This window comes from Tupaia chinensis, unplaced genomic scaffold, assembly GCF_000334495.1.
Source record: "Tupaia chinensis unplaced genomic scaffold, TupChi_1.0 Scaffold000258_1, whole genome shotgun sequence".
In the NCBI taxonomy this organism is placed as follows: domain Eukaryota; kingdom Metazoa; phylum Chordata; class Mammalia; order Scandentia; family Tupaiidae; genus Tupaia; species Tupaia belangeri.
The window spans coordinates 1899910-1915659 of NW_006159738.1; the positions used below are offsets into that span (position 1 = coordinate 1899910).

The 15750-nt window shown below is 55.1% G+C and overlaps 1 protein-coding gene across 1 annotated transcript in view; it reads right to left on the reverse strand.

The window, feature by feature from the left end:
• Positions 1–10928, reverse strand: part of CFAP251 (cilia and flagella associated protein 251) — a 68080-nt gene extending 57152 nt beyond the window's left edge. The window contains exons 1-7 of the mRNA XM_006149287.3: positions 10760–10928; positions 10231–10442; positions 9174–9539; positions 6064–6204; positions 3721–3830; positions 3450–3561; positions 3119–3199 (exon numbers count right to left, since the gene is read on the reverse strand). Coding sequence (XP_006149349.1) covers positions 3119–3199; positions 3450–3561; positions 3721–3830; positions 6064–6204; positions 9174–9539; positions 10231–10442; positions 10760–10913 — 1176 coding nt within the window. The 5' untranslated portion in view covers positions 10914–10928. The remainder of the gene's footprint in view (positions 1–3118; positions 3200–3449; positions 3562–3720; positions 3831–6063; positions 6205–9173; positions 9540–10230; positions 10443–10759) is intronic.
• Positions 10929–15750: the final 4822 nt, after the last annotated feature.

The window sequence follows — 15750 nt, forward strand, 5'->3', positions numbered from 1 at the left end:
CGCTGGACTCCCATGTAGTCGACCACAGTTCTAGTCCCAGACCCAGTGGCTTAAACTCATGCCAGGTGCACGTGTGTGCGTGCCCAAGATCCCGAGAGGAGAATGGAGGAGAAGGGATTGCGGCGTGGCCATCCCCCATAGGGGGTGATTTCTCGCTTTCTGTCTCTCTGTCTCTCTCTATTTCTGGCAAACACACATGCCCTAGTAAAAGACTCTAAAAAAAAAAATTGTCATGTAAATGAAAAAAAAAATTTTTTTTGGAGAGGTTTTCGCTATAGGGCACGTGCGCTCACCAGACAGAGAGAGAGAGACATAGAGACAGAAAGCGAGAAATCACCCCCTAGGGGGGATGGCCACGCCGCAATCCCTTCTCCTCCATTCTCCTCTCGGGATCTTGGGCACGCACACACGTGCACCTGGCATGAGTTTAAGCCACTGGGTCTGGGACTAGAACTGTGGTCGACTACATGGGAGTCCAGCAACATAGCCATTGTGCTAACTGCTGGTCCCAAAATTATTATTTTTAATTAAAAAAAAAAACACACACACAAAGGAAGGAACCGAAGTCTGTGCAGGGTGAAGAACTGACGAAGGCAAGTGTGTAGCCCGGAACTCAGAGTGAAAACGCGCCTAAATCCCCTCTCAGGTGCGATTAAAGCGAGCGCCCTGTCGAGCACCTGTAAGACGCCAAAGCAAGTCTTCTTGGGAGGAAGTGATCGTCCGGAGCCTTAAAATGTTTCTATACTCAAAACAACACTGGACATTCAGTGAAAAATCACCAAGCATCTGAAAGAGACATCCAGATCAGTAAAAATCCAAGAGGGAACGCAGTTGGAGAAAGGGCCCACAGTAGGCCGAGGTATCGGAGCGCTCAGACATGGACAGACAGCGGCAGGTTAATATGGGCAAGGGAGGGAGAAGACAGAATCTCAGCAGGACCGCTGCAACGCAGGAGTTACGGGAGCCACGGTGGCACAGGGGTAGGCCGGATGTCACTGCACGATGCTAGAGCTTTTAGGGAGGCCGTGGTTTCGAGTCCCAGGTCAACCCAGCCTGCTCGGAGTGTGTGCTGGCACACCTGTGGTCCTGGCTGCTGGGAGGCGGGGGAGGACCATGGCGTAGTGAAACCCTGAAGCACTTCTCTCGCTCTCATTAAAGAAGAACACAGGCTATGGGGCCAGCAGTTGGTGTAATGGCTATGTCACTGGACTCCCACGTAGTCGACTGCGGTTCGAGTCCTGGACCCTTAAACTCACGCCAGGTGCGTGTGCATGCATGCCCAAGATCCCGAGAGGAGAACGGAGAAGAAGAAGGGATTACTGTGATTACTGTGTGGCCATCCCCCCTGGGGTGATTTCTTGCTTTCTGTCTCTGTCTTTCTAATGAACGCACAGGTCCTTCAGCAAAAACCTCTCAAAAAACAACAAAATATTCAATAGATAGTTTACCAAAAACTTAGATATAGCCATAAAAAGGATTAGCCGGTAGAAAAGATCAATTATAATAGGAAATATCCAGACTGAAACTTAGACAAAAGGATTTTAAAAAATATGAAAGAGGGGAGCAGCAGTTGGCATAATGGTTATGTCGTTGGACTTCCATGTAGTCGACTGTGGTTTGAGTCCTGGGCACAGTGACTTAAACTCATGCTGGGTGCATGTGCGTGAGTGCCCAAGATCTTGAGAGGAGAATGGAGGAGAAGGGACTGCGGTGTGGCCATCCCTCTGGGGGTGATTTCTTGCTTTCTGTCTCTGTCTCTCTCTCTGTCTCAAGCACACACACCCTATAGCAAAAACCTCCCCTAAAAAGAAAATAATAAATATGGAAGAGAATAATAGTCTAATGAGACAAGATGGAAAAGGTCTAATTTATGTCTAATTGGAGTCTCAGAAGAAGAGGAAAGAAAGAATGTGACAGAAGGACTGTTTAAAAAGACAATGGATGAGGGAACCAGTAGTTAGCGTAATGGCTATGTCGCTGGACTCCCACGTAGTCGACCGCGGTTCGTGTCCCGGACCCAGTGGCTTAAAACTCACTCCAGGCGTGTGTGCGTGCGTGCCCAAGATCCCGAGAGGAGAATGGAGGAGAAGGGATTGCAGCGTGACCATTCCCCCTGGGGGGGTGATTTCTCGCTTTCTGTCTCTCTGTCTCTCTCTGTCTGTCTGGCGAGCGCACGCGCCCTATAGCAAAAAAACCTCTCAAAAAAAAAAAAAAAAGACAATGGATGAGAATTATCCAAAATCAAAGAAAGAAGATCCCAGATGCAAGAAACCCCAGTGGATAAGATGGATGGATGGATGGATGGATGGTAGAAAGATAGATGAGAGATAAGGGATGATAGATAGATGATAAATGATAGATAGATATAACATATCTAGCTTCCCACTGGCAGCCCACCACACGTGCCACCATGGCTGGGCCTCTCTGCTCTCACTCTAGCCTCACCCTAACACCCTCCCACGGCAGTCAGAGTGAGGTTTTAAAAGACAGTGAGACGGGCCGGCAGGCGGCAAGGTGGTTAAGGTGCTGGATTCCCACGTGGCTGACCACGGTGGCTTGAAAAGTCACACGGGCACTTGTGCATGCATGCCCAAGATCGCAGCAGGAAAATGGAGAAGGGATTGCAGCGTGGCCACCCCCTTGGGGTGATTTCTCACTTTCCCTTTCATTATCTCTGGCTGTTTCTGACATGTGCCCTACAGCAAAAACCTAAATTAAAAACAAACAAACAAACAAACAAATACATCCTATCACTCCCTTAAAATCCTTCAATGACTTCTCACTATCCTCGGAATAAAATCAGAACTCCGTATTATGGCCCCCAGGGTATGACCTGATTCCTCTCTCCGTCCCCCAGCAGCCACCCTCTGGATTATGGCTGCACGTTCGTCTGTGTCCCCTTGAATCTGGTCGGGAATGTGGCTCTTCCTGCAGCAGGCCTTGGTTTTCTCATTCCATTTCATGATGTCGCTGCCATTCCTTTTATCGCTGAGCAGTGCTGCCTGCTGTTGACGGGACTCGGGGAGTATCCCGGTCGTGCTGTTGCAAACAAGGCTGGCGGCCCAGCACAGGGACTTGTGCTGTGCTGTGGGCCACCCCCAGCTCATGCTCAACTCACCTGGACGCCATACTCTGTGGGGAGTTCGAGCGTGCACGCTGGCGTTTCTGCTGCTAGCGTCCACTTCCAGATGCACACCTTCTGCAGGTGACAGCAGGGACAGGTGTGAGAAGGGCTCCGAAGGCTGCAGGTACAACCTCAGCCTTCGTGGTGGCCTGCAGCTTCGAGCAAGTAAGCACAGCACCCCCCGCTAGCCACAAGGAGAGGTCCTGACTGCCGGGGTCCGGTTACTTGAGCACGTCACGGGAGCTGCATGGCCAAGCAGAGCTGCCCCGAGGGGGTGCTCTTGTCGGGCGGCCAGCTTGCCGATGCTCACCCCAAGGCCCTTTACCTGGACTTCGGCATCTGAGATGGTGGCCAGGAACTTGGCATCGCGGGTGATGGCAATTGCCCCAATGCCGTTTCCCTCCGGGCAGCTGTCGAAGATCGTGTGCACAGGGATCCTGCAATAGGTGGGGACAGCGCTTGCTTGGGTCTTCCCGGCATCCCAGAGGGGACTGGGGCAGCAAACGAGTTTCTAGACACCGCACCACTCAGCCTGTGCTCAGCCACCGTGGCAGGCACCGTCCACACTGGGGAAGAAGCCGCCGTGCAAGGCCTACCCTGTGAAGGAGTCCCAGATGATTATCAGGCAGTCCGGCCCTTTGTCCGCGGTGGCGATCCACCGCCTGTCTTCACTGAGGCAGAGGCAGGAGATGACGTTCGGGTGGCCCTGGGAAACAGAGAAGGCGTTCGACACCTCCCAGACGCGGCCCACGCTTGGGTGCCATCAGGGAGGGCCAGGGCCCCACTGGTTTCTCTCCAGCTCATCTGGCAGAAAACCGTACTCCCCCAGCTTTCCTGGGGCGTCCCCATCCACGGGTGGGTAGATGTCAGACACCCTCACCCTCGGGACACGGAAAGATTAGTTGCACTCCTGCAGGAACGGAGGTCCCCAAGGATCGAGGATCGAGGTGCGTGCTGACACCCGGGCTGGCAGTACACATCTGGGCCCTGCCCCGGTCCCAGCCGCCTCGAACCTCCCCGCCGGGCTCACTCCCCAGGCTGCTGCCCACTCCAGGTCACTGAGCAGCCTGGGGCTGGGGCCGACGCCTCCTCACCACTCTACTTCCACTCTTAACTCCCACCATCCTATCCCACACACGGACGAACCTTCTGGAAACCCAAACGGGATGGCAGCACGCCCTGACCGGAGCGGACTCCGTTCCCTCCTTCCCCACACTCCTCCTGCCTCCCTGTGAACCTCCACGCTGGCCTTCCCTCCGGGCCTTCTGTCTGGAATGTTCTTCCCTGACTGTCCGGGGGCCGTGCTCACCCTTCAGGTCCCAGCGCTCAGCACTCTTTAAACCCCCGCCCTCCGGTCTGCAGTAAGTCTTGTCTCACTCTGATCTTCTCCGAACATTTCCGAGTTCCCGGGGAGCACCGGCTACGATGATCCCGTGGCCACGCGTGCCCCCAGGACAGGGACGGGGTGCTTTGTTGGCGACTACCGACCCACGGTCAGAGACATGGCGGCTACGAGAGCCGTGTGGGATGAAGGACGGACAGACTGGCCAAGGCTGTTCCCGGCCACCTGATCCTGGCGAGGCCGGACCCCACAGCTCAGCTCACCCGGGCCCCGCTTCTCGCCCACTGTCCCTGCCGGCCTGGGGCAAGCTCTGCGTCCTCCGCGCCATCGCCGCGCCCCGCAGGAGCTGCCTGCCGACTGGTCCGTGTGTTTCTGGACCTGGAAAGTGAACGAGTCACGCCCAGGTTCTCGGACCTCTGCCCACGCTGACTGCTGACTGCTGACTGGGCTCCTGCTGGTGACGGTTCTGACCTAGGCGTCGACTCAGGAAGGCCCTAGAAAGACGCAGGTGGCCGGGAAGGGGAACCTGAAACCCCGTGCGGGAGAGCGGGGTGAGTCTGGGACAAGAGGCAGGACACTGGACCGGAGAGAGGTGACAGGAAGGGAGGAGGTGGGTGGGATAAAAGGAGCCCGAGGAGGGGAGGGAGGACAAGCGAGCACTTCACACCTTCAGGGCGGAGGTTGCCTTAGTCTGGGGCAACTCACTTAGGTCACTCTGCTTCTGCAACACGGGGCCGCCTCTCGGCCAGCCGGCCTGTGGGGCTGAAGCCTTTGGAAACTGGGAAGGAGCCTAAGTGAGCGCTGGGTCTCGAACTCTGCTCCCCTGCTTCCCTGTGTATGTGACCAAAGCTCTGTGGGGCCTGGGCTGCAGTGTCCACATTTTTGCAGAAATGTACCCAAAAATATATATATACACATATATGTGTGTGTGTGTGTTAAATACTTATAACTATAAAACCAACATTAAATACTATTTCTAAACCAATTCTGATTAGACTCGAGAGTCAATGGATGAAAATGTGGTTTTTGGGAACCAGCAGTTAGCGCAATGGCTATGTCGCTGGACTCCCACGTAGTCAACCGCGGTTCGTGTCCTGGACCCGGTGGCTTAAAACTCATGCCGGGCGTGTGTGCGTGCGTGCCCAAGATCCCGAGAGGAGAATGGAGAAGAAGGGATTGCGGCGTGACCATCCCCCCTGGGAGGTGATTTCTCGCTTTCTGTCTCTATGTCTCTCTCTGTCTGTCTGGCGAGGGCACGCGCCCTACAGTGAAAATCTCTCCCAAAAAAAAAAAAAAAAAAAAGTGGTTTTTTTCCTTTTAATTTTTAAGGAATTATTTATTTATTTATTTTGTATTATTTTTAATTCAAGAGAGTGAGAAAGCAAGCCGCCAGATCCGGGACGTGAACCACGGTCGCCCATGTGGGAGTCCAGGGCCTTAACCACATCCCCACCTGCTGCCCCGGAAACGTGTTTCTAAAGGCAGGACTTCCTGCATGTTCGAAGGAGGGGTAGGAAGGGCTGACAGCGACACGACCAAGTCAGCCTGAGATACAAACACGACGCCGTGGGGCTTGCGGGAAGGGCAGGCCGCGTACCTGGAGGTGGTGCTGAGTGTTCTGGAAAACGTTGTAGATGACAGCGGTGTGAGCGCACACGTACAGGAGGACTCTCTGGTTCTCATCGCGAATGTAGAACACGGGAAGAGTGCTGTTCCACCCAAACGACCAGGTCATGGTCTGGAAGACAGAGGGAAGACCAGTGACACGCCGCGTGCTAGGCGGGGCTGTGGCTCCAGGCACGCCCAGCACGAGCCCCAGGAGGAGGAGGACCTCACAGCAAGGTCCAGGAAGGCGAAATCACTTTAGGAAAGTCGCACCAGAGCCGGCCCTGAGGCCTAGCGGTTAGGGGAGCTGAATCCCACATGGCCAATTGCAGCTCAAATTCTGGCCCTGGCAGCTTGACAACCGTGACAGGCGTGTGCGTGTGCCCAGAATCCTGACGGGACCCGCCCAGCTCTAGCCTGCCCCCGTCATGGGCCTATGAGTGCCCAGCACTGAGAGGTCCCCAGACGCAACCGGGAACCTTCCCACACAGGGCGGCCACACAGCGCATGGCATCGAACAGCTGCAGCACCCCAGCCCTCTGGCTCGATTTTCCTATAAGCCTACAGCTCTCCCAAACATAAAGTCTACTTAAAACCTTAACCGGGGTCAATGAATCGAATGCAGTCGAGGGACGAACGTGATGGTTAAGTGATGAGCTGCTAAAAATTAGATTATATTGGAGGACGGAGACAAAACCTGGCACATTTCCTCTCCTACCGCGGAACAGTACTTACAAAGTTAAACTGGAGGGCCAGCAAATGGTGTGGTGGTTGAGACGCTGGACTCCCACATGGCCGATGGCGGTTCGAGTCCTGGATCTGGTGGCTTGCAAATCACGCTGGGCGTGTGTGCATATGCGCCCAGGATCTTGAGGGGAGAATGGAGGAGAAGGGATTGTGGTGTGGCCATCACCCCATCCAGGGGGTGGTTGCTACCTTTCCTCTCTCTGCTTCTCTCTCTCTCTACAGCGAGCGCATGCGCCATATGGCAAAAATCTAAAAATAAAGAAGTTAAATTGATATATCATATATTTCTTCCCTAGACAGCTACAGAAGGTAACGTGGCCAATCTCTCCCTCCCACACTCTTCGTTTCCTATACTCTCCTGTCTCCATCTGCTCATTCCCTATCACTGATATTTATATTTGTACTTCTTATTGTGTGGGTGTGAGTGGTAGAATCATAGAATCATAATTTGTCTCAAGCTGCAACTTCGAGGAACATCATTATTTAATATCCGGCTGGTTCCTAAAGCCAATTTAGCCCAATGAAATTGCTCTTTTGGAAATTAGCTAATCCTGAAAGGACCATCTTGCTCACCCTCAAAACTGGTTTTGCTATTTAGACAATTTGTTGTACAAAAAGAAATTCCTAAACAGACTCCCGTCTCCACCACGAGGCAACTCTTCCGAGGTTAAAACCAAGCTCTCTGAGGCCAGCAGGTGGCGTGGTGACGAAGGCGGCTGTCTCCCACAAGGCCAGTTGTGCCATTCAAGTCCCACACTGGGCAGGTTGAAAAACATGCTGGGGGACCAGCAGGTAGCATAGTGGTTACGTCGCTGGACTCCCACTTAGTAGACCATGGATCGAATCCAGGACCTGGCGGCTTAAAATCTCACGCGTGTGTGTGCGCGTGTGCGTGCTCAAAATCCCGAGAGGAGACTGGAGGAGAAGAGAATGTGTGTGGCCACCCCCAGGGGCTGATTTCCCACTCTCTGTCTCTCTGTCTCTGTCTCTCAGGCAAACGCACCTGCCCTATAGCAAAAACCTCTCTTAAAAAAAAAAAAAAAAAAACACAAGGCTGGGCATTGTGGCGATCCGCCCTTTAAAACACAATGCTGGGCATATGTGCATGCCTGCCCAAAATCCCAAGAGGAGAATGGAGGAGGAGAAGGGACTGCGGCTGGCCATCCCCCCGGGGGTGAGTTCTCACTTTCTATCTCTGTCTCACTGTCTCCAGTGAGTGCACCACCCTATAGCAACATCTCTCTTTAAAAAAAAAAAAAAAAATGCTAAAAGAAATGGCGAAGGGAGACGACCCAGGAGAGTTTGTTTCTGCAGTGAGACCAGGAGTAACAGGAAACCCCAAACGAGGCAGCGGCTCTCGCCCAGTCCAGAGGTGGGGTCTGTGACACAAAGACTGCTCATTCTCGCTAGGGATGGTCCCCGATTTCTTCCCCCCCTTTACTCAGGACAGAGCATGTCTGCACGTGACCAGGAGAGACAAGGACCCCCCTCCCCCGGGCCCGGTCACACCGCCATGCCCCTCTCCAGCCCAGTGGCTCCTGGGCACTCGCGCAAGTGCCTGGCTGTGACCGGCACGTGGGGTTGGCGTCTCTGAGCAGTGCCTTGCCATGGTGTGGGCCCTAACTCGGCCGCTCTGTCGGACTGAATACGCAGGCTGGGGAGAGACCTAACCCCACCGCTCACACCACGCCTAGCTGGGAAGGAGGTGAGCGGCAGTCCGCACTGCCACCAGGCGCCTTCCCAGCACGGCCCGCGCCCACGCCCCGCGCCCACGCCGGGCTGCCGCCCCCCAGCGTGCCCTCCGTTGTAGGAACCACGTTAAGCGCTTCGTCACAAGGATGAGTTACAGAAAAAAGGATAAGAAAAGGGAAAAAGGATGGATCCTGGGAAACAGTTTTCAGAAAGCAGCAGAGGGAGGAGAAAGGAAAAGGAACCCTCCTCTTCTCGCGGGAAATGGTAGTATGTCCGCGGCTGCAGGTGGCGGCTCCCTGGGCGACCTGCAACAGCAGACGCGGAGTCCTTCGGGCTGCCGGAGCTTTTTAAGTCATTAATTTATTTTAGGTCTTTGCTATATGAAGTATGAAAAGAGAGAAACAGAGGGAAAGTGAGAAGTAACCACCCATGGGGGGGGGGGTGGCCATGCCGCAATCCCTTCTCCTCCATTCTCCTCTCGGGATCTTGGGCACGCACGCACACGTGCCCGGCGTGAGTTTGAGCCACCGGGTCTGGGGCTCGAACTGCAGTCGACTCCGTGGTAGTCCAGCAACATGGTCATGACGCTAACTGCTGGTCCCAGAACCCCCTCTTTCACAGTGTCCTCCCAGGACCCCGAGCCGAGGCCTGGGCTCCACTCACCAGAGGGTACACACTGGTGCTGACGTCCTTCTGGAACAAGACGTCTCCGGTGCTGCTGGACACCAACGACTCGCCCGAGGCCTCTGCCCTGGCGTGGGGCGCTCTCCCCCCGTCATCGAGGAAGCAGGAAACCCTCTCTCCACTTTCTGGTCCTCGCCCCGCCTCGCCAGCACTGTGGGACAGCTGGCGGGTCCCCAGGAGCCCTCCGGAGGACGGCCTTTGGGAGGAGCTGCCCTGGTTGTCCTCGCTGCCGCTGCCGCGGTCCGAGTCCAGGTCCTGTCGGGAGCTCAGGCTTCCCGAGAGCTCGGTTCCTCGGGATCCCTCTGACTGCAGCGACTGCTGTGACGCGCTGCCCCTCCGGAGAGGCTTAATGAGAAACGGGAATAAGAGGCATCTGTGATCCGGACCCAGGTGTTCCTCCCGCCCGCAGCCAGGTGTAGGCCGACACCGAGAGACGTTTAGAACAGCGCCGGCCGCTCGTCCTCACGAGCTGCATCGGGTGGCAGGGGTTTACCCTCCGCCAACAGCAGCCCCCGCAGCATAGCCGTTCTCCTGTTCTCCCCAGTGGCCCTGGTGGCCTCCAGAAGGCCGCTGAGTCACAGGTCCTGACCCTTGGTGCACAGCGGAGCGCTCCTGCAGGGGACGGTCTAAGGGAAGCTGATGGGACTGTGATGGTGCTAGCCTGAGGCCTTGCTGGCCCTTCCAAAGCCAGCTGGGGGGCCAGGAGGCAGCTTAGGGGTTAGGGCACTGGACTCCTGCATGGGTGACCACAGTTGGCATCCCAGGCCTGGTGGCTTGAAAATCATGCCAGGCGCATGTGCACGTGTGCCCAAAATCCCCAGGAGGAGAATGGAGGAGCAGGGGCTGCAACTGGCCATCCTCCCTGGGGTGTGATTTCTCACTTTCCCCGTCACTCTGCAGGGGGCACACACCCTATGGCAAGAACCAAAAAAAAAATGGACGGTATCTTGCTTGGTTTTGCACCCTGCAGCCTGGCGTGGACTGAGCACCCGACCAGTACTCCCGCCTGCCTGGAAGAGGAATAGAGACCACTTACAGGGAAGGCTCCTGGTGTGGCCGACTGGGAAGCACGGACGGGTTCCTCCAGACCGATGGACCGGGTGGTTTCATGGGGCTCTGCTGGGGTTTCTCTCCGCACTCCCGCAGCCCCTGCCTCCATCTCTTCCAGGACTGTCTCTTCCTCCTCCTCCCCTCTCTCCCCTTCCTCCTCCTCCCCTCCCTTCCCTTCCTCTCCCCTCCCTTCCCTTCCTCCTCCTCCCCTCTCTCCCCTTCCTCCTCCTCTCTTCTCTCCCCTTCCTCCTCCTCCCCTCTCTCCCCTTCCTCCTCCCTCACCTCTTCCTTTCCCCCCTCCTTCTTTTCCCCCTCCTCCCTCTCCTCCTCCTTCTGCCCCTCTCCTTCCTCCCTCTCTCCCCCTTCTTTTTTCTCCCCCTCTTCCTCATCCTTCTCCTGGTCTTCCTCCTCTCCTTTCTCTTCCTCCTTCTCTCCCTCCTCCTCCTTTGCTCCTTTTTCTTCCTCCACTTCTCCGTCCTCCTCTCTCTTTTCCCCCTGACCCCCCTGATCGCTGCCTGCTAACGTGTCACCCTCTGGTTTCTGCTGCGCATTTTCCACTTCTTTATAATCTGGAGTGTATTCTTCTTCCTCTTCCTCCCCTTCTTCAGCCATTTCCCTTTCTCCATTTTCTTCTCTTTTTCCCAGAGAGTCCTCTTCTGCATCTGCCATTCTTCTCTGTACAGTTTCCTCTGGAGAAATTGTAAACGTCACCATCAGCAGGGCCTCCGTTTCCCCTTCTGGCTTCCAGGTGCACTAACCTAGTGATGCATGTGCAACACCAGCCCTCCTCCCCAAGGGAACGAAATAACTGGCATAGTCTTCTGTTTTGGAGAGGTTTTTGCTATAGGGCGCGTGTGCTCGCCAGAAGGACAGAGAGAGACAGATAGAAAGCGAGAAATCACCCCCCAGGGGGGATGGCCACGCCGCAATCCCTTCTCCTCCATTCTCCTCTCGGGATCTTGGGCACGCATGCACACGCACCCAGCATGAGTTTAAGCCACTGGGTCCAGGATTCAAACCACAGTTGACTACATGGGAGTTCGGTGACAGAGCCATTATGCCAACTGCTGGTCCCGAAATAATTGGCATATCTTGGGAAAGACTGCCACAATCTTAAAAATGTGGATCCCTGGGACTGGCAGGTGGCGTGGTGGTTAAGAGCGCTGGATTCCTACTTGGCCGACCGTGGTTCAAGTCCCGGACCTGGAGGCTTGCTTTCTCGCTTTCTCTTTCTCTCTCTATCTCTCTCTGGTCAAAACTTTAAAATGATAGTAACAACAAATGGAATTTAAAAAATAAATAATTTAAAAAAATGTGAATCCCTTGGGGCCAGCAGATGACATAATGGTTATGTCGCTGGACTCCCATGTAGTCGAACCCAGTTCAAGTACCAGACACAGCAGCTTCAAACTCATGCTGAGTACATGTGCATACGTGCCCAAGATCCCGAGAGGAGAATGGAGGAGAAAGGACTGCAGTGTGGCCATCCCCCCGGGGGTGATTTCTCGCTTTCTGTCTCTCTGTCTCTCCAGTGAGCACACATGCCTATAGCAAAAATCTTTCTTAAAAATAAAGTGTGTGTGTGTGTGTGTGTGTATATATGTGTGTGTGTACACACGCATGCCCAGCACGACCCTTAGTACAGTGGTTAGCACGCAGGTGCAGCATCCCAGATGGTCGACCGAGGTTCAAATCTCTGTCTCCCCATCTCTCCCTAGTGAACATCCATGTCCTCTGCCAAAGAAAGAGAAAGAGAGAGAGAGAGAGAGAGGAAGGGAGGGAGGGAGGGAGGAAGGAGGAGGGAGGGAGGAAGGAAGGAAGGAAAAAGATGGGACCAGCACATGGCGTAACAGTTACATTGCTGGACTCCCACACGGTGGACCACGGTTCAAGTCTCGGACCCAGTGGCTTGAAATTCATGCCAGGGGAGTGTGCGTGCCTGCCCAAGATCCTAGGAGAATGGAGGAGAAGGGACTGCGGAGAAGAGATCAGCCATCTCCCCAGAGGGTGATTTCTCACTTTCCCTCTCACTGTCTCTCTCTCTCTTCCTCTGGTGAGCACATGTGCCCTAAGGCAAAAACCTCTACAAAGAAAAGGAGAGGAGAGGAGAGGAGAGGAGAGGAGAACGGAAAATATTGATCCCAGGGTCTCTCCTCTTTCTAGGAATAACCTTAGAGATTTCTTTCTTTCTTTCTTTCTTTCTTTTTTATTTTAATTTGCTATAGGATACATGTACTCATTAAAGACAGACAGAGAGAGAGAGTGAGAAAACAAGCCACCAGGTCTGGGACTCAAACCATGGTTGGCCATGTGGGGGTCTGGCACCTGAAGCACCATGCCACCTGCTGGACCCAAACCTGAGAAGTTTCTTCTAACTCATTTTAATTATATTTATATTTCACAGACAGCAAAAGGCATAACCCAGGCATCGGCAACCATTTTTAAATCATTATTTAATTTTACTTATTAGTATCATTATTATTCAATTTCACCAGAGAGAGGGAGAGAGAAAGCGAGCCACCAGGTCCAGGACTTGAACCGCAGTCAGCTGTGTGGGAGTCCAGCATATTAACCACCATGCCAATTGCCAACCCCAGCGACAATTTTTAAAAATTTGCTAGGGGGTGTTTTTACTCACCAGAGAGAGAGAGAGAGAGAGAGCGGGAAAGTGAGAGGGCACTCCCAGGGGTAATGGCCACGCCACAGTCTCTTCTCCAGTCTCCTCTGAGGATTGTGGGCACATACGTACATGCACCCGGCAAGTTTTATAAGCTTACAGGTCAGGGAATCGAACCATGCAGTCAGCCCTGTGGGACCAGCTGCCTTACCCACCACACCTCCGGCTGGCCCACACTAGCAGCCATTCTAACAAGGGCACAGAGAAGCAGCAGTGTGGCTTTGTCGTTACAGCCGTGGGCTTTGCCACCAGCCGGTCCGAGCGTCAGCGAGTCCCATTTCCACCACTCGCTAGCTCTGTGACCTCGGGTCAGTCACTTCAGCCCTCTGGGTCTAAATCTGATCACAGGCAAAATAAAAGTCACCCTAAATGCTGGGATCGTTGTGAAGATAACTTAAAATGCCCAACGCAGTTGCAGCACGTCGTGGCTGAACACGGTAGCAGCTGTGATGATGGGGGTGGAGAGGGGCGACCCGTCTCCGGATGAACGTTTCAAAGCCCTGCCTGCCGACCCACGGGCTGCGGGGCTCTGGGAGGTGGATCGGAGCCGGCTGTGCTCGCCAGGGCTCCTCGCTCGTGCTGCGAGCGCCCCCGCCTGCACGGCCACTGCTCTCACAGAACCTCACGTCCAGGCCTCTCGCCCAGCAGCCTCCTCCACCGACCCAAGCTGGAGGGGCGTCCGCAGGTTCGGCGCGCCGGCGGGCCCCCCGGGCTCAGGGGCAGGTGGCAGCTGTGTGGTCTGTGGACCTAAAGGCCAGCTCGGGTCTCCCTAGGGCCACCCCAAGCTCGGCCGGCCCCGGGTGGAGTGAGCGCCCCCTAGGAAGCCGCGGCGCCCGCCAGACCGGCCCGGTATTCTGGCCCCGGACTTACAGAGCCCTCCCGCCTACCCAAGCCGCCAGGACCCTCACCCCCCTTCCAGACCTCCAGCCGACGCCAGCTTCTCCTCCTCGCGCTCCCTGGTTACGGTTGCCACCCAAGCTCCATCCCTATGGCAACCGCCGCCGCCGGTGCAGCCGGAAAGCGAGGGCCGGCCGGTGGTCACGTGCTCGGAGCGCGGCCCCGCGGGGCTGGCACGCCCCCTGCCGGCGGCAGAGGGAGCCCCGTCCTCGCGTTCCGGTCCGCTCGCACTCTCGCCCTCTTTGGCCCTGATGCCACCCCCGAGACGCTGCAGCGGCCACTCCTGGCCATTCTGACCTTCCAAAATCGGCACGGTTAAATGTAGAAGTGTGAACCGTTTGGTCACAGTCTCTAGGCCAAAAGCGAACGGAACCTCCAGGGTCGGCAGGGGCCGCACACACCTGCCCTGTGAGCCTGCGGGATTCAGGTGCAGGATCTGGGCAGCCACACCAAAACGTGTACGTAGGTTACGTGGCCGTGCTGTTCCCGTCGCCATGCGCTTCGGAAAAACACGGTGGACAAAACCTGTCGGGGTCATTCCACGGCAAAGTGACCTTCCACCAGAATCTCAAAAAATATGCAACAGGTGGCCATCCTGAAGTCACCGAAGGGAGACCTGCGGGAAGCCAGCCAAAGGTGGGAGACTCGGCGCTGCTATCCTGGTGGGAGAGTGAACACTCTTCTCTGCCTGGTGCTGGTCAGCTTAGTGCACAAGCCCACCCCACCCCGAATAAAGACGGATAAACGGGATGGTGCAAGCTGTTTATTACAGTCAGGGACACAGAAAAAGAGCCTGGGAAGCAATTAGGACACAGAACTGACACCACAAACATCGGTAAACAGCATGTCCGTGGCATCCAGATGTGAATCCGCGTGGCTACGGGGCTGGCCCAAACACTGGAAGGCTTCTGGGTTGGACAGGAGAACCTGCAGGACATACCTGCCAACTCTGACTCCCCTACCTGGGCAAGCCCGTACCTGCATCTAATCCAAGCAAATCCCACCCCAGACACAGCTCCTGGGCAAAGCATGCCAGCCCTCCTCAGAGAGGGGTCTGTAGAACTGGGGAGATACATTCTGCCCCGCCAGGAAGAGAGGAGTTGCACACACAGCACCACTAGGAGTCGCTCAAACCCACTTTGCCATCTTGACAGAAAAAAATGGTGGACCAGCAGGTGGTGTGGTGGTTAAGGTGCTAGACACTCCCATATGGCCAACCACAGTTCGAGTCCCAAACCTAGTGGCTTGCTTTCTCACTTTCCCTCTCTCTTTCTCTGTGTATATGTGTCTCTCTCTGGTCAAATTAAAAATAAATGAATGAATAAATAAAATTTTAAAAAGAAAAGAAAAAATCAAAGGGAGGAAGACGAAACAGCATATTCAGGAGGGCAAACACTATCATTCCCATCAGCATGCCACGCACACCTCAGCAGTTTGAAAACAGCGCCGATTGGAAACCAGCAGTTAGCGTAATGGCTATGTCGCTGGACTCCCACGTAGTCGACCGCGGTTCGTGTCCCGGACCCGGTGGCTTAAAACTCACGCCGGGCACGTGTGCGTGCGTGCCCAAGATCCCAAGAGGAGAATGGAAGAGAAAGGATTGCAGCATGACCATCCCCCCTGGGGGGTGATTTCTCGCTTTCTGTCTCTATGTCTCTGTCTGTCTGGCGAGCGCACGCACCCTACAGTGAAAATCTCTCCAAAAAAAAAAAAACAACAGCGCTGATCTCGGTGCACGGCCAGGAGGCTCAACTGTCAAAGTCAAAGTAGAAGCTAATTTGCAGGTTTCCCTCCCACGAGCTAAGGGAGCTGGCTGCCTGCAGGTGGGTTACCAGAGAGGGCGACACTAGGCTGGCCAGCGGGGAGGCTGGTTCTCCCGTCTCCCAAGGGATGTGCCCTCTGGGCCCAGGCACTGAGGACGCACAGATCTGC